This window comes from Larimichthys crocea, chromosome VIII (genome assembly GCF_000972845.2).
Source record: "Larimichthys crocea isolate SSNF chromosome VIII, L_crocea_2.0, whole genome shotgun sequence".
NCBI classification, from domain to species: domain Eukaryota; kingdom Metazoa; phylum Chordata; class Actinopteri; family Sciaenidae; genus Larimichthys; species Larimichthys crocea.
The window spans coordinates 28,867,172-28,886,031 of NC_040018.1; the positions used below are offsets into that span (position 1 = coordinate 28,867,172).

General features: G+C 43.1%; 1 protein-coding gene across 6 annotated transcripts in view; it reads left to right on the plus strand.

The window, feature by feature from the left end:
- Positions 1-18,860, plus strand: part of arnt2 (aryl-hydrocarbon receptor nuclear translocator 2) — an 83,186-nt gene that overhangs the window by 32,877 nt on the left and 31,449 nt on the right. For all 6 annotated transcript variants that reach the window (XM_027281513.1, XM_027281515.1, XM_027281516.1 and 3 more), the window contains 3 exons: positions 9,863-9,965; positions 14,957-15,022; positions 17,526-17,611. In XM_027281513.1, coding sequence (XP_027137314.1) covers positions 9,863-9,965; positions 14,957-15,022; positions 17,526-17,611 — 255 coding nt within the window. The remainder of the gene's footprint in view (positions 1-9,862; positions 9,966-14,956; positions 15,023-17,525; positions 17,612-18,860) is intronic.

An 18,860-nucleotide genomic window follows, 5' to 3' on the forward strand; every position in this document is an offset into this window, starting at 1 on the left:
TTTGACAAAATAAACATTAAAACTTCATGGCCCATGAGGCAGGCATTCCCATGGTCCAAAATCAAAATATTTTATATCTGGTCATTCCACAGCTTGGAAGATGGGAATCACAGCAATTGGCTTTAAAATAACAGAAAAAGATTTTTTGAACAGGTCTAGTGTAACCGTTTAGTGTGCCCCCTAGTGGCATAGCTCTGTTTGTGATGCAGCCTGCTGTCTATGCAACAGTGTGGTCAAAAAGCAAAAGTAATCCAGTGAGCCAGCATGCAGTCATGTTCTCAATGAGGTAGACTGCTCAAACACAGCAGCCTGTGACGAATGAAAGTATCATAAATATTTGACTTAACAGTAACACTGATACCTGCTGTAACATTCTTACACTGTTCTTCCCCAGAGAGCGTGTGGACAGAGTCTACACCTGGCCTATAGAGTTACAGTGGGTGGGGGTGTGGGCATAGTATGAAGTCCACATCTGCTGTGAATTCCCAGTCAGACTCGTAACACCTGTCTAGACTCAAGCTTAAAAAAAAAAAAATCAAAGTTAAATGAAGGATGTGCTCTTTATATGTACACAATTAGTTTTTATTCATGACGTTCATGGAAATATGGGAAAAACAACAAATTACATTGAGCGTCAAACATTGGAGAAAGTGATGCGTCAGAGCGTGAACACAGATCAGTATTTATGTTAACACAATCAAACCGGCATGAACGCGTCTTCCTCCTGACGACTACAGAAGTGTGTGGATTTTATGGATTCATTGGAAATGTAACGGGGCACGTTTTAGCTGTCACCTGGTTAAACAGCTCCATCGGATGGACAGTCGGTAAAACAGGACGTTTTAGGTAGAAGCACTGAACATCAGATGAGCCAAGTCGACGGATTGAATTGTTCTGATCATTAATAACGATAAACTGAATACACAGGACTGTCTGTCGTTGGTAGGCCTCCACATACCAGGAGAGAAACTGACTGACACAGATTCTGTCGACTTAACGAGCTGAAATTAAGTATAGGGTATGATCTGAAATCAAATGTGACTAAAAAATATACGGTAAGGGGCCACAAATCTGGATCCTGAAGCTGCTCCCACATGTGAAAGCAGCTGTATGATGTTGTGACATAAACATCTGGATATCCCAGCCTCTGGATTCTTATTTTCGTCCCTCCTGGACTGAATTGAAGCATAATATACACCACTGCACCTTTCTGATGAAACAAGGTAAGAAGTCATAGATTAGAAACTGAATAGGAAGGTCGCATCAGAGTATAGACTTAATTTACTCGTCCATGTCTTGACTTCATCTTTCATGATCATTGAGACACAGTGATGTTTTGGAAGCACGAAGGTGACATTTAAAATGTAAGAATGTCTCACTGTGCTCACTAGAGGGCAACATTGCCTTGTTAAACCATGTAACAAGGCCATGTGCATTCCTCCACAAGAGCGTCGGCAGAGACTCTCTCAGTCTCTTTGTATTTGAATGGGTCGGCCTTTTCTGTCTGACCCCGGAGGCCTTGAACCACACTGAATACCAGCGGTGCCACGTAATCCACATAACGCAGTAATCTCCATGTAGAGCTGTGACAGATGAAAATACACACACACACACAAGCTTTGAAGTGCAGCGTTTCTCAGAGTTGGGTTTCTTCCAGTGGAACTAAAGCAACATGTTTTTGGAGCCTCCTCCGTCCTGTGCTGCTCGTAGTTTGAACTTTGTTGTGCGTCTGGTGCAGGACTGGATGTTTTTTCCAGCTTGCTGACGTGAGCGACCAAACATCATTAATCAGGCAGCAGTGGAACAAGTGATTGTTTCCTGTTACCAGTTGTTGCTGTCGGTATTTAACTGTGGGAATAATAACTGATCCATTTATTATTTTGGAAGGCTTTTTCGGGGGAAAAAATGCAACTGGAACTTATATCTGCTCTCGATATTGCAGAGCTCGAAAAGTCGTTCTTCTGAGCTCTAAAAAGCAAGCTTCCTAAACCTGCCAGTGTTTAAGAGTGGGGGTTAACCTCGCGTTGGAACCTGCACAAAGCGTAGAACATAGTCTCCGTGACATCACCGCAGGTTTCTGAAGGGCTGCTCTGAAGCTCTGTGGTGGTGGTCACCATCTTGGCAGTCCTGCCTCCACCGACTCCCGGCCATTTTAAAAAATGGGCAAGACGTGGAGTGTGGGTGGAGCTGAGGTGAGCTGATGAAGCCTGTGACAGCATCACCGTCAATCAAACGTGCACGCTGTAATATTCAGCATAACTTTAAGCCTTAATATAATGAACAGGTGAGTTGTATATAAATTCACCCTCAGTACAGTTGTCATGAACGGGGAAATTAGCTACAGAGACCAAAACTGTTTTTTGTACCAGGCTGTAAACATGTTTATTCTGCTGTGTGTGGACATTGACTGGAGACTGACTCATTTCTGGAGCCAGCCTATGGACGTTAGAGGAACTGCAAGTTTTTTTCCTGTGTTGGCTTCACTTAAGTCATCGAGGTTGCCACTTCATGAGCACATGCTGTGGTGGCTCTACAGAGAGAACTTTAATTGTAATGAACAATAATGGTGATAAATGCGTAATAGATATTTATGGAAGATGTCAATAGAAATGTAGATTAGCACAAACCAGAGGGGTCGCTCTCAAAGCTACACTGGTGCAGCAGGATGGCTGTGAATAAAAACACTTGCACCTTGGCGATCTGATCGCCGATACGAGTCTCTTACCGAAAAAAAATATCACGCCGTTGGTCACGTCCTATCAAGAGCCCCCGTTTTCATCAAGGAAGCGTGAGGGGTCAAAGATATGTGGGTCTTTCCACTTCAGAGGGTCATGGTGACGGACCACTGATTGATGAAGACCACCGGTCTTTTGGGATGTGGAGACCTTCAATAGTGACATCTGAGGTTGTGGAGTGTGGGATGGTGAAAGGGTACTGCATGTGTGTGGTGTGTGTCCGGGTTAAAATGCATGTAAAAAATAAAATAGAGTGAAAAAAGAATTTCCCCATCGAGGGATTAATAAAGTATCTTCTTCTTCTTCTTCTAAGCTGATGCTGAAAAATTGCCTGAGTTGAAAAGAGAACAGCGAGTGCTGTTCCTCTGTTGTTGATCTTTACATTAGGTGCTGTGATTCAGGTGATAGAGCACTTGTCTAGTAATCGGAAGGTTGCCGGTTCGATTCCCAGCTCCACCAGTCCAGTTTAAATGAGGATGTGGCAGGTCCAGGGTCTTTAAGAGCACGGACACTGGCAGAACATTTTGAAGACAGGCTAATAGATGAAGTCCAGTTAACCACATGTGTACGATGCATTGTTGACGCTGCACATCGACAGATGTTCTTGTCATAATAGCTGCAACATATTTCAGCAGGTGATCTCCGAATAAACAAAACCTCTTCAAGTGTAGCCGTTTAATGTGCCCCCTAGTGGCATAGCTCTGTTTGTGATGCAGCCTGCTGTCTATGCAACAGTGTGGTCAAAAAGCAAAAGTAATCCAGTGAGCCAGCATGCAGTCATGCACTCAATGAGGTAGACTGCTCAAACACAGCAGTCCTGTGACGAATGAAAGTATCATAAATATTTGACTTAACTGTAACACTGATACTCTGCTGTAACATTCTTACACTGTTACTTCCCCAGAGAGCGTGTGGACAGAGTCTAACACCTGGCCTATAGAGTTACAGTGGGTGGGGGTGTGGGCATTAGTACTGAAGTCTCACATCTGCTGTGAATTCCCAGTCAGACCTCGTAACACCTGTCTAGACTCAAGCTTAAAAAAAAAAAAATCAAAGTTAAATGAAGGATGTGCTCTTTATATGCACACAATTAGTTTTTATTCATGACAGTTCATGGAAATTATGGGAAAAACAACAAATTACATTGAGCGTCTAAACATTGTACTAATGAATGAGACGAGTCCAGACTGGAGAAAGTGATCACAGATCAGTTACACTGTTATTTAGTGTTAACACAATCAAACCGGCATGAACGCGTCTTCCTCCTGACGACTACAGAAGTGTGTGGATTTTATGGATTCATTGGAAATGTAACGGGGCACGTTTTAGCTGTCACCTGGTTAAACAGCTCCATCTGATGGACAGTCTGTAAAACAGGACGTTTTAGGTAGAAGCACTGAACATCAGATGAGCCAAGTCGACGGATTGAATTGTTCTGATCATTAATAATCGATAAACTGAATACACAGGACTGTCTGTCGTTGGTAAGGCCTCCACATACCAGGAGAGAAACTGACTGACACAGATTCTGTCGAGCTTAACTGAGCTGAAATTAAGTATATGGTATGATTCTGAAATCAAATGTGACTAAAGAAATATACGGTAAGGGCCACAGATCTGGATCCCACATGTGAAAGCAGCTGTATGATGTGTGTGACATAAACATCTGGATATCCCAGCCTCTGGATTCTTATTCTGTTCTCTCCTGGACTGAATTGAAGCATAATCCTACACCACTGCACCTTTCTGATGAAACAATGTAAGAAGTCATAGAGTTAGAAACTGAATATGAAGGTCGCATCAGAGTATAGACTTTAATTTACTCCTACATGTCTTGTATCTTTCATCTTTCATGATCATTTGAGACACAGTGATTGTTTTGGAAGCACTAGGTGACATTTAAAATGTAAGAACGTCTCACTGTGCTCACTAGAGGGCAACATTGCCTTGTTAAACCATGTAACAAGGCCATGTGCATTCTTCCACAGAGCGTCGGCAGAGACTCTCAGTCTCTTTGTATTTGAATGGGTCGGTCTTTCTGTCTGACCCCGGAGGCCCTTTGAACCACACTGAATACCCAGCGGTGCCACGTAATCCACATAACGCAGTAATCTCCATGTAGAGCTGTGACAGATGAAAATACACACACACACAAGCTTTGAAGTGCAGCGTTTCTCAGAGTTGGGTTTTCTTCCAGTGGAACTAAAGCAACATGTTTTGGAGCCTTCTCCGTCCTGTGCTGCTCGTAGTTTGAACTTTGTTGTGCGTCTGGTGCAGGACTGGATGTTTTTCCAGCTTGCTGACGTGGAGCGACCAAACATCATTAATCAGGCAGCAGTGGAACAAGTGATTGTTTCCTGTGTACCAGTTGTTGCTGTCTGTATTTAACTGTGGGAATAATAACTGATCCATTTATTATTTTGGAATGCTTTTTTCGTGGGGGAAAAAACGATCAACTGGAACTTGATATCTGCTTCTGATATTTGCAGAGCTCGAAATAGTCTCTGTTCTGAGCTCTAAAAAGCAAGCTTCCTAAACACTGCCAGTGTTTAAGAGTGTGGTTAACCTCGCGTTGGAACCTGCACAAAGCGTAGACACAGTCTCCGTGACATCACCCGCAGGTTTCTGAAAGGCTGCTCTGAAGCTCTGTGTGGTGGTCACCATCTTGGCAGTCCTGCCTCCACCGACTCCCGGCCATTTTAAAAAATGGGCAAAGACGTGGAGTGTGGGTGGAGCTGAGGTGAGCTGAGTGAAGCCTGTGACAGCATCCACCTGTCAATCAAACTGTGCACGCTGTTAATCCTGCATAACTTTAAGCCTTAATATAATGTGAACAGGTGGGTTGTATATAAATTCACCCTCAGTACAGTTGTCATGAACGGGGAAATTAGCTACAGAGACCAAAACTGTTTTTTGTACCAGGCTGTAAACATGTTTATTTCTGCTGTGAAACATGGGGACTTATGGAGACTGACTCATTTCTGGAGCCAGCCTCAGGTGGACGTTAGAGGAACTGCACTTTTTGACACTTCCTGTCTTGGCTTCACTTCAGTCATCGAGGTTGCCACTTCAGTGAGCACATGCTGTGTTGGCCTCTACAGAGAGAACTTTAATTGTAATGAACAACACAACATGGTGATAAAATGCGTAATTAGATATTTAGAGAAGATGTCAGAGAACTGTTAGATTAGCACAAACCAGAGGGGTCACTCTCAAAGCTACACTGGTGCAGCAGGATGGCTGTGAATAAAAACACTTGCACCTTGGCGATCTGATCGCCGATGCGACGTCTCTTACCCGAAGAAAAACTCATCACGCCGTTGGTCACGTCCTTATCAAGAGCCCCGTTTTCATCAAGGAAGCGTGAGGGGTCAAAGATATGTGGGTCTTTCCACTTCAGAGGGTCATGGTTGACGGACCACTGATTGATGAAGACCACCGGGTCTTTGGGGATGTGGAGACCTTCAATAGTGACATCTGAGGTTGTGGAGTCTGGGATGGTGACAGGGTACTGCATGTGTGTGTGTGTGTCCGGGTTAAAATGCATGTAAAAAATAAAATAGAGTGAAAAAAGAATTTCCCCATCGAGGGATTAATAAAGTATATCTTCTTCTTCTTCTAAGCTGATGCTGAAAAATTGCCCGAGTTGAAAGAGAACAGCGAGTGCTGTTCCTCTGTTGTTTGATCTCTTACATTATGTGTTGTGATTCAGGTGATAGAGCAGGTTGTCTAGTAATCGGAAGGTTGCCGGTTCGATTCCCAGCTCCACCAGTCCAGTTTAAAGCAAGGTGTCATATGTATGGAAGTGTCAGTGCCGATGAGGCACCTTGCATGCAGCCTCCACATCAGTGCGTGTTGCGAAAGCACTTTGAGTCGTCGCGGGGATCAGAAAGGTTCTGTTTGAATAACGTGCGTCGTGTGTTTGCCGTGGTCAAGTTCCAGTCGTCCTCATATTTATGGAATGTTGAGAATTCGTCCGGCATCTGGAAATGATCAGCCCTGTTTTTTGGTAATGATGGAGAATGATTGATGTGAAGGTTATAAGAACAAAGCCATGCTGTGCGGTCTAACCTTGTCATCCTCCATCCTGCACAAACACAGCATGAATAGAAGCCCTCATGCTACGAGGAACGGTCCCCTCGGGGGTCCTTGAAGGATATATTCTGTGTCCCTTGGAAAGATAAGACTCTAATTCAGAGTTTTTTACTGATTCACTGTCAGCTCCGGTCTTAAAGGGTCATTCTGAGCTCTGTGGGTTCTGCTGCATTCCTCTGGCAGCTCCACTGATCAGCTGTCTTCACGGGAACCTCTCTCTTCTCATCTCCGCCTCGATGCCAGTAAATAGAAGTAGTCTATGGAATTCACTGAGCTCACACCAATGGCAGTTTGATGTTAGTCACAGTGTGATAAGCTCACAAAACTCTGTCTTTAATCTGTCTTTGGCGCGTTATAAGTTATTGATAATGGAATAAGATATTTGGGATGTGGATCAGTGACATAGTGAGGTCAGTCTGTTCCCAAGGACTGCCAAAAGGCCCAGGGACTTGTTGTTTTTAATTGAAAACAAAATTGAATTATCGTTCTTTTTCAGTTATACTGGTCTTAAATTCAGTTCCGAATTAAAAAGGGCGTTTTATAAATACACTTTCCATCAGAACAGCTAAAGATAGATGCTCGACAGTTTCAACAAACAGAAGTGATAGACTTTCCAGAAGTGAACTCTTAAATTTAACTCTCCAATTTAACTACGACCATGTGCTGAAAACATGTTTCTGCTTTTACTGACACCATAACTCAAAACTATACTATATATATTTATATATTATTCTATATTTAAGCCATACATATTAGTTGTACACCTCAACTGTACTGCAATCACCTGCATAGAGTGTGGTTGTGCTAAATAATGTAAAAGTAAGTCAGTGAATGTATATATTTGTGTTTTTTGCTAAATCAGCATTGAATAGGGATGGGAATTGATAAGATTTTTACGATTCCGATTCCATTATCGATTCTGCTTAACGATTCGATTCTTTATCGATTCTCTTATCGATTCTCATTTGGGAAAAAAAGGAGAACAAACAGTTTGATCAGCATCATCTAGAGGAGGTAGTGAACTGGAGCGAGTACTAGTACAGCTGCAGCCTCTGAGCCAGCCAGACTCTCTCTCTCGTCATGGTCATCTTCTAAATGTAATGCAGAAGGCATTCGTTTAATGTGAACTGTTATAGCATGTTTTACAAAGAAGCACATGGCGCTAACATGGTAGGCAGTGTGTTATTTACCTTCTGTAGTAACCACAGAGGTGATCATAGCCTGGCTGCTGCCGCTGCTGCTAGGTTGAGATTCATCTCCAGTCCGAAGCGTGTCAAAAACACGACATTCATTTAAAAATATTGCATGTTGTGTGCGCAAATGTTTCTGCATGTTCGTCGTGTTCCCTCCCGACGCTGTTATCTCCACTTTGCAATGATTGCAAGTCGCCCTGTTGCCGTCTGTTTTGGTAAAATGCAGCCAAACTTTGGAGCGTTTGAACCGAGTGGGTGCCATTGTTTACTACTGATTGCACTACACGTGCCAAACTTGCGTAAGTTACGTGGCGTAATTTGTCGTGCTTGCTGGAATTGAGCGTGCGTAACTTCTTGCGGAAATAACGTGGCGTAATTCGTGCTTTCTGGAATCGATAAGAGAATCGTTAGATAAACTGCCAAATGATTCATGGAATTTAAACACACGGAACTGGCCTCAACAAGAACCGGTTCTCGATTCCCATCCCTAGCAGTGAGTTGTTTAAAAATACTAATTTGTGGTAATTGAATTCATAAATCTGTGTTTTGAATTTACAGCTGAGCTTTACAGTCTGGTTTTGGTTCAGTCCATCAGTGGTCACACGGTTTGACTTTATTGCCTTCATTATCTTCCATACAATGGTTCAGTTGTGCACGTTGCACATGTTTGTCATTTTTCAACATGCTAAATGAAAAAAATAGCAGAAAATAACTAAGAGACAGAAAGCCAACTAAAGCAGGGGTGTGGAGAGGACATTAGCTGTTTATTGCAAATATCTTGGATCATAATGAAATAAAACATATTTGATGGGTTCTATCGTTGGGGTGAATCTTATTACAGTTTCTGTGTGATCTCGCACTGTAATGGTTCATTTTCCCACGTCAATTGTTGATGCCATGTATTGTATTATTGCTGTTTCCGTGTCCTTGACACCTTCCTTATTGCCAATTTAATAATACCCAAAATATGTTCTAGTGTCAGAGGTTCATTTGAGCCAGGAATACTTTAGAGGTTATTTAGAGGAATGGAGGTGAAGAAATGTTACACTAGTCATCAGGATGAGTTCACATATAGAAATAGTCTGTGTGATTTTGATAAATATTTGGTTGTTTTGGGGAATTTGACTATTTCTGTCAGTTCCCCAGAGTGGAGAACTAATAAATGCCGCAGCGGTGGAGTAGACTGAAGTTATGTCAAACAGCAATATTAGACTAACTTGGCTCAGTTTGTTGCGTTTCTGTGGGATCAGTTAACAATCGTGATCCCAGAGGCATCCAGGAATCAGGCAGATTCAAACAAAAAGAAAAGAGGGAGGCTGCATCTATTTCCAGGCTTTGTCTGAAGGGAGGCCAACCGTCTCAGAGTTTGTTTTCTCAGACGAGCTTTGAGAGAAGTGGATGCTACACGTTTGATCAATTATGGCAGCGGATACTTCTGTATCGCCTGTCAGACGGCAGGGGGGAATGAGATGTGGCTGGGGTGGTTATTTATAATAAAAACAAATTAAATACACAAATCAATCAAAACTTGACTGTTAATTACGTTGTGTTGTTAGTTTTTATTGCCACGTATGCAAAACTGAAGGCGTAACACTGCACAGCTTAATTTCTTTCTGAAAAACTGTTGAGCTTTGATCATAGACTGGACAGTCTGTTTTTCATCTCAGTCCATTAACACCTGTACGAGACTGTTTACATCTCCTGCACTTTATAATAAGTAAGAAGCGAGCTGAAATAAGCTGTTCATGGTCAACTAGTCTTTACTGGTCTCCATGTCCACGTCATAAGTCCACCGATGTCTCCCTGTCTTAATCTGATCTGTTGTTTGTGTGTCAACAGGACGGATTCTGGACCTGAAGACGGGGACAGTGAAGAAGGAGGGACAGCAGTCCTCCATGAGGATGTGCATGGGCTCCCGACGCTCCTTCATCTGCCGCATGAGGTGTGTGTATCTGTGTGACAAAGTGTATGTGTGTGTCTGTGTTTTTATTCCTTATAAAGCCGCGTGTTACATAATCTTGTTTTTTTTTAAATGTCACAGTATTTTAATAAATCAACCATATCATGTGTTCCTGAAATATTAAGGTCAGGGATTAGACCAGTCACATTTAATTCTAATACTATTGTTTTCATGAAGCTCACAGGAATGACGAGGATGCTCCACAGATCATTTTTCAGCACGTTGACTAATAGATTTAGATACTGACTCGTTAAAATGGATAAAAAGAAGCATGCTGAACACAAATGGAGCCTCTGATTGAAGGTTTCTAACAGTAAATTTGATAAATTTGGCCCGTGTACGAACAGCGGGGGGTTCAAGTGACGTGCAAGCAGTCACAAAGTGACGATCAGACACTCGGCGACGTGAGTGGCTCGTCACTTTCTTTCAGCTGCTCCGCACACAGAACAGTAAAGAATCCCGCTGAGCTGTTTCTAATTAGCCCCTACAGACGGTTTAACAATAGTGTCCCGTGATTGATTGCAGCGTTCAGGCTGTTATATCCACGATTAATCACGATAGTCAGACCTGTGTAGAACACTCACAGGAAGAAGCTGGATGGAGAAAAAAAAGAACAGCTTTTAAATCAAACTTACAAAAGTAATAAGATTATTTTGATAGAACAAATGCAGGAATTTACCAATTAAACAGAGTTCTTTGTCCTCTGATACACCCCGTTATGCAGCACTCAGTGTACTCTGCTGTTTGTGGCAATATTTCCCTGTAGCTTCATTTTATCTGAGTCGTGTTGACTGAAGCCAAAGTGTAGACTTCTTGGTGTTTTAACTTGTATAAGGGCATAAGATATTATAAGGTCAGTCACAGTCACATTGTTGGTTAGTCCTACTGTATGTCACTGCAGGCAGCTGTTTGTTGATGGATGATTTGTTGATCCAAATCAGTGCCCGGCGTGTTAAATCGCTTTTTCAGTTTGATTTCTCTGTAATCGTGTTTAATCGTGTTTCACTTTCTTCCCTGTTTGGTTGCGTGCGGCATCCCCATTCCTGCCAGATGTTGTGACGTACTCTCCCACTACACATACCTAAATGTTAAATGTTCCATGTGGAGTCGTAGACCTCGACCAGCACGAGAGAGTTCCATGACCGGGTCTCGGATCGGGTTTTGTTTATGTCATGTGCACACACACACACACGTGTTACACACACTCCTGGTGTCACACTATTCCACTGATCCACTGAAGCTTTTCTGCTGTTCTGTGGGCAGAAATATTACAGAATATAGAATCGTCACAGTAATCATCAGACCTTCCTGAAATATTACTTTTAATATTAAAAATCTAGTCAGTTGATTCCACACTGTGTTTGTCTTGGATTCATTATAAACTAACTGTTCAAACTAACTGAACATTCAACAGCAGAAGAGGATCCATGTGTGATAAATGTATTAGTTCTCAAAACACATCAGAATTCTGATTTTATGACTTTTTTTTTCCCCTCACGTGACCCTGATGCTCTTACGTCTAAACAAAAACAGACACTGGTGGTTTTAAAGTTTGCGTGATTCCGTGACAAAGTGTTGGCTAATTTTCCAGAACTGAAAAATATCAATTATAGTCCTTAAAGAACTTCTCCTCCATGTTAAGCCAACGTGGAAAAGTGTTTTTAAGCTCTCACACACTTGTGGTCAGATTATTTTGCCCGTTTAAATCAACCTTCAGTCTTTTAAGTACATTTCCACCTCACAGATTTGGTATGTTTGGTGGTCTCGCTGCAATCTTAGATAAAACTGTTTGTTTGCACAGCATGACTACACTGGATTGTTATGGATTGTCCATAATTGCATTAATTATCTGTTGGCTGAGATTGACGGCATGAAGATAAAATGAAAGATTTTTCTCAGTTCAGTTTAGAAGATTGTTTTGTTGATGACATCTTCCAGGACTGATAACATTTAATTCTTCTTCTTAAAACATAGACAGCTGTGATATTGAATAGTTCAGTATATGACGCATACCTGCTCTTTAAATTCAGCTGCTCATGGACCCATAACCTATTTCACACGGCATGAACCTCAAACTGCTCTATCCTGACGTGACAGCATTAATATTTCTGTTGCTGAAATGACTGATGTTTCCATACTTCATAGATAATTAGACTTAACAGGCTTTTCATCTATATTATAATAATTATTACTGCCTGTTGGACTGGATGGCTTCTGACCCTTTACAAACCCACTTTCTTGCTACATTTGTCCCTTTCCATGTGCTCTGTGTCAGAATATCACCCCGTTTGCCCTACAGGCCTCATTACTCATTGGTCACAAACTACATCAAAGCAGCTCTGACTGCTTCAAGGGCTTGGAAGAGCTCATGTTTATTTTTAAAAAAGTAACGCACCTTTTCCGTTTTTTCCTGGCTTGCAGTGGTTGTGTTGAATCACCAGAGGCTGCTTTCGCCTTGCTCTGTCTGAAATTTGTTACAAAGGTCTGCGAGTCTCTCTGCACGAGAGCCATAATGTGTTGTGTTATGAGAAATTTGTTGGACCGGCATGTTCTTCTGTTCTGTTGCTATTCCAGGCTCTGCATAATTCAAACATGCTGCCGGGACACTCGGAGAGACTGCGAGCAAACAGTTGAAACGCAGCTCCTTCTGTGACACATACATAAACATGGCTGAGAGGAACGCAGCATGATCTGCAGGCTAACATTTCATGGAAGCGATTATTAGATCCAGGCGGCCTTATGTAATGTTCAGTCTCAAAGCTGGCCTTTCCAAAAAACACCCGCTGACTGTACCGTTCAACTGGAGGCAATCGCTGCCTGCAGAGCTCTGCACACTGAGCCGAGGTGATAATGGCCTCTTCTTGACTATAGAACAAAAGGGACCTGCAGCCACGGCCAGACATTTACACAGTATCACATATTACTGCTACTTTATAAACATACACAATGTGAAGATTGTTTTAATCACCTCAGTTCAGTTTTATTTATACAGCACCAACTCAGTTATCTCATGACACTAGACCAGGGGTCTCCAAGCTACGGCCCGTGGGCCACACTTAACAATCCCAAACAATCCCTCTAAATTTAATTTAAATCTATTTTTCAAAATTGCATTTGATCAACTTCCACGCAGTCTGCCCAGGAATTCAACTCGGCGGGTCAGGGACGGCCGCACAGTGCGGGAGGATCCCCTCGTGGGACATCTCCCCAGCGCTGGCTGGCCTCCACCGGGCGCGTTTCCTCCGGCCACGACCGGCTCTGGGTGGCTTGGAAAGGCTCGGGGGCGAAGGTGGCTCACGGCTCCGGCCCCGAACTTTACAGTATTTGCTGCCATACAACCAAACTACAGAGCAGCTTCTTTCCTCACGCTGTGAGACTCCTCAGCTCATCCTCCACACTCCACCATAAATAAAAGTCTTTTTGTGGCATAAAGGATGTAGGGTTATACAACAGTGTGTCGTGGAACAGTGATTCCCAACCTAGTCTCCTGTACCCCTAGTGCTGTTTGCCATGCCGATAGTACCCCTCAGTCATGCGTGTTGTTTGTTCTGTTAGACTCAAAATAAATATATGTACCAGTAACTTATTAAGCTGGCAGCCAATAAGGAATCCCCGAAGCTGTCGGCTGTATCACACACCATTGTGGAGCTGTTGCTGACCAGGTGAAAGGGCTACATCAGAAGGTGACACAGATTGAGGAACTGTTACTTGACACCGCAGTCCTCGACCAGATCTGTGATCAATCTGTGGATACCCCCCAACGCTTGGATACCATGAACATGTTTTCGGAAGTGGGTAGAAACATCTCCACCCAGGCCGTAATCAGTGTTGCGCGTCTGGAGGAGGTGACTAGGGGTCTCTCGGCCCTGCAACGGAATTTCGAGTTGGGGGGAGAGGCAGGATTAGGTTTTAGACTAAATCGTCTGATTTCCTGAATCCCTAAAATAAAATAATTTCTTGCATTTACTTGTCCCTGCTATTCTCTTCTCCCAGAGGTCTTTCATTGCAGTTTACTTTGTTTTGTCTATGCTCCATCGCACTGGACACTCCAGGGACACACAGCTGTGTAAACAACAGCTCATCATGAACAAAAAGAACATCATATCAATTTGGCAAGGCTGACTCCACGTATCCTAATCTCTCTGCCCTCTAGTCATACTGTCTGGGTTGTCACATGTTTATCTTCTTCCCCTACCTGCACCCCCCCACAATTTCGATTCGGGGATTAATAAACTACATCTTATCTTATTAAAGGAAAATCATTTAACCTTTAATACAAAGACAGACACTTATTATGAGTGAACATTATATTCACACTCAGTAGCAGTTTCAACTTTTCATCGGTCACCTGAGCTTCAATGAGACACTCGAGCTCCTCTGTTTTTTCTAAACTTTGGTAGTCGTGTGGGCGGCGTGGTCGACAGCTGTTACCAAGCTGTTGTCCATATTCAGCCTGTTCATGCTCCAAATATGTTTTAAATGCACATTTTTCCAGCTTATGACATTTTCATTTTAAACATCTACCAAAACTCTGTCACAGGACATCCTCACTCGTCCAGTTTTTGTTTTCAGTGTGTGCCGTATGAATCAACTAAAGAATGACACCGCAGAGAGCATCTGTGTTAATGAAAATATATCACATTAGTTTGACACGTTGGTTTGTTTCAGAGAACATGAACAGCAGCAAACCTCTAAATTGCAGAGCGTGGCTCGGATTTGATGGGAATGTGATGAATTGTATTGAAGCAATGAAATGCATCATTGAGACGCTGAACCAAAGAGACAAGCTAAAGTGTTTGAAGAAATAACTTTATCGTTTGGTCATTTCAATACAGATGGGATGATGGGTGCGGTGGTGGATAATGTTTCATTAGCACATGAATGTGTCCTGCCTCCTACAGTGCATGTTGTTGGTGTCACGTACCACTGGAGTGTAATGTATGCTGCTGTCTTTGTCTTGTGTTTGTGTGCAGGTGCGGTAGTGCTCCTCTGGATCACATCTCCCTAAACCGTCTGTCTAACATGAGGAAGAGATACAGGTACAGGAACTTCTTCTGAACATCATTGTGATCCACTGTGAATCCTCACATCCCCAAACATTAAAGCAGTGACACGTTCCGGTCACTATTCAATAGAGCAGGGGTCTCCAAACTATGGCCCATGGGCCACATCCGGCCCGACTAAACAATTGGAGTGGCCCACTTAACGATTCCAAACAATCCCTCTAAACATGGCCTATTTTTCAAAACTGCATTTTCCTATTATAAAATATCCACACTTAATGATTAAGCTTGGCATTCTAATTAAAATCTACCTTATTTACGAACTATTTACAGTACTAGCTAATTTTCATCCCCTCACACAATGGTATATTCCAACGTGACTTTGCTCGGGATCAACTTCCGCGCAGTCTGCCCGGGGGATTCAACTCGGCGGGTCAGGGACGGCCGCACGGTGAGGATCCCCTCGTGGGACCTCTCCCCGGTGCCGGCTGGCCCCCGCCAGGTGCATTTCCTCCGTGGCGGTGTGCCGCGACCGGCTCTGGGTCGGCTTGGAAAGGCTCGGAGGCAAAGGTGGCTCACGGCTCCGGCCGCGAGCTTTACAGCGCCCTCCTGCCCGGACCTCGCCGCTTCCTGGGGCCGTGGACTTATTGCTCGCTGCGCCCTCTCCGCGACTGTCGAATCACAACGTAACGCAACTTTCACTTCCTCCCCCAACAAAATCGCAACAAAAATGTAAAAAGCACCGCAACTTTCACCGCAATTTTTTTAAAAACCTGATGCAACATCAGGGATTTTAGGCTGCAACTATTTCAAAAAAGGCCCGTGAAATCCTGGTGGGACTGATATCATTTCCGGTTATAGACCGAAAACAGTTTGGGGACCCCTGCACTAGTGTGTTCCAGTCTGTGTTAACAGTCAGCAGTTCAAAACATGAATTAAATGTAATGATAACAATCATAAGTCTTTAGATCCAGTTGCTGCCAGATGTTGTCATAAAGATTTTTTGTAAAGGAGACATACTGAAAAATAAAGAGCTTGTAGCCGTTTCCTATGTATAGCATAATAACCAGTGCTGTCATAATATACACTGGCTGACATTACTGTCTCCCGGAGGCTAAAGGGAGCTCATATGAAACTAGAAGACATAATACATGTTAGGTCATGCTCGCCTGTCAGGAAGGGGTTTAAATAGAGGTTAGCCATAGGTGTCTCGTCTCTTATCCTCATAGACTTCTGTCATAATGTACATCTGAAACTTTTAACAATTGAATAGGCGCCAAGCCAACACAATGTTTATTTCATATTTAAGACTGGACAGACACACATGCACACGAGCTGCATCTTAAATTCAGTTTCGATAATTCTGTGTGGCATAAACCGTCCACCTGCTATCAGTCCCTAAAAATGTTTGTTATTCTAAAGAGAGACGGAGCGGAGGAGGTTCATGTGAACGCTGCCGTACCTCCAGTTTAAATCTAAATGATCATCACAAACCGAAGGAGCTGGTCTGATCCCTCAGCTGTCAGATCACTCCTATAAGAAGGGAACATGAACTTACGGTGAACCCCAACAGTCGTCAGACCACGAGTGGATGGAAATGTCAGAATATCCAGTAAAATGTTTCACATAGCTGATGTGAGCACATATGCACAGCACATGATAGTGCTATATTTGGCTGTGCTGCAGCTGTTGGACTGTCTGAAATGGACAAAACAAGTTGTAAAATCCATCACATGCTATGATTGTAATCAGAACAGTTCTCCAGCGGTGCCAAAGCTTCGTCTCACGTACCAGATGTCAAATATTATGCAAGCATCTTTGTCATATTTAAATAGGCTCATCATGGACCATACTCACGACATACACAAAAAAACACGTGTGCAGTTATTCTCCACACGCCACGACCAAGCTTCCTCTTTCTTTCATCAAAACTTCAAACAGACTTTTTTTTTTTTTTTAGTCTTTTAAAATAAACAATGGAGCCTGTTTGTCAGAAGCTCTCTCATTTATTGTCATAGAAACCTCAGACCATCATTACAATCATCTGGACCTGCTCCCATTATATACAGCCCATATTTAGAGAAACTCTTCTCATCTCCTGCTTTCAGTTTCTCTGTTCAGACTCGCAGACAAAGGCTTGTAAATTCCACTGGACGCCGCTTCTAGACAATGCTCGTGATTCCACCAGAAGAGCCACAGCGAGTCGAGGTCAAGACATAGAAAGGGAATAGTCGGTTTTCAAAATAAAACGTATAATAGACAAAAGAGGAAAAAATGTAACAAAGCTTGGCAGGAAAATGCTCCTGGTCCAGTGCAAAGAATAGACCAGAACAATGCCCTGCGGAGTTTATTGGTAAAAACAGACATTTTAATCCATATACAGATGTATTTTTGAGGCATAGTCAGATAATCAGAGATAATAGCTTAGCATTACTGCCTTAATATACAGTCTAAGAGGGCCTGTATTGTTGCTGAGACCTACCACAGCTGTATCTGAGTTCCTGACATGCTGCTCTGTGTGTGTGTGTGTGATGGACAGGAATGGCCTTGGACCGTCAAAAGAAGGAGAGGCTCAGTACTCTGTGGTGCATTGCACTGGCTACATCAAAGCGTGGCCCCCTGCAGGTAAACAAACACACACACTCTCCATGTTCTTGTCTCGATCACTGCTTTTAAACCCAAACGTCACCTCACCGCTCGAGTCCCCCTGCTCAGAGCGAGTGTGGCCCGGTCTAACCTAAAGCAGCTGCACAGCTGTGGACCCGGACCTGGATTCAACCACAAATCCCGCATGGTTCTGGCCTCTATCCAGGGTGTGTGGTGAGCGGAGCGGCAGAGCAAAGCAAACATCTCACATCTTTGTCTTTTTGGCTGTGGAGTGTTTTTGCAGCCTGTCTTTCCGTTGATGAATTTCCCCAACTGACAGTTTGGATGTTTGCTGTAACAACAGGCGTACGCCTCTCCTGCCAGGAACTCTCCTCTCTGCTCCCACCTGTCCGCTCTGTAAGCGGAGTCATACAGCTCACATTTTGCCTCTGATTGATCCACTGTCTCTAAATATCACTCTATGTCCTAAAATGGAGCTGCGGGGCAGCGCTCGTCGCATTTACTAACGCGTAGTGGATTTTGGGAAAATTACCGCTCGCACAATGTTTTCCAATCCACACCCTGAAATTAGTTCTGAAATCTATCTTTGGACAATGAAACACTCCCTGTTGATTTGAAACTTGGCTGCAAAAGGTTTGTGGTTAGCTCCAGCAGATGTGGTCAGCCAGGATACACGATTGTTATTTCACTGTGATAAAAAATATCAGAAGACATTTCTCAGAGATCTCTGATAATTGGTCTCTCGTCTCACTGACCTGCACACAGAAATCCAAACTCTGCTACCCAGACAAAGAAAGTTAATTTAATTTACTGCTTTACCGCTAATACACTCTCCCCGCTGGTCAATTTGGCTACAACAAATCCACGTTTGGGATCGCTGTCCTTCAAGATCTATATTTAAAGCATATGTCTGGTGATATTCTTTATTCAAACGATTCAATGAACGTATCTGTAAGTATTGTGCGTGCATCCAAAACCTGATGTATTTTATTCCACTGTGCAACAGAGCTCCATTAAAAACACATCAGTGAGCTACGCTGTAGCACCGGGCAGCATGTTCCTTCATTAGCATGAACACGCACACTGTAGTTTAATTAGAGCCAGGGTAACATGGTACTCGACATCATTATAAATGAGGGTCAGCTTCTTAATGATGTTTCCAGTAAAAAAATAAACGTATAGTGTGTATATTAATTGGGATCACGCGTCCTGGTGCTGGAAATAACTCGACGGGGCTCCAAATGTGAACTCATCCCTCCACACAATG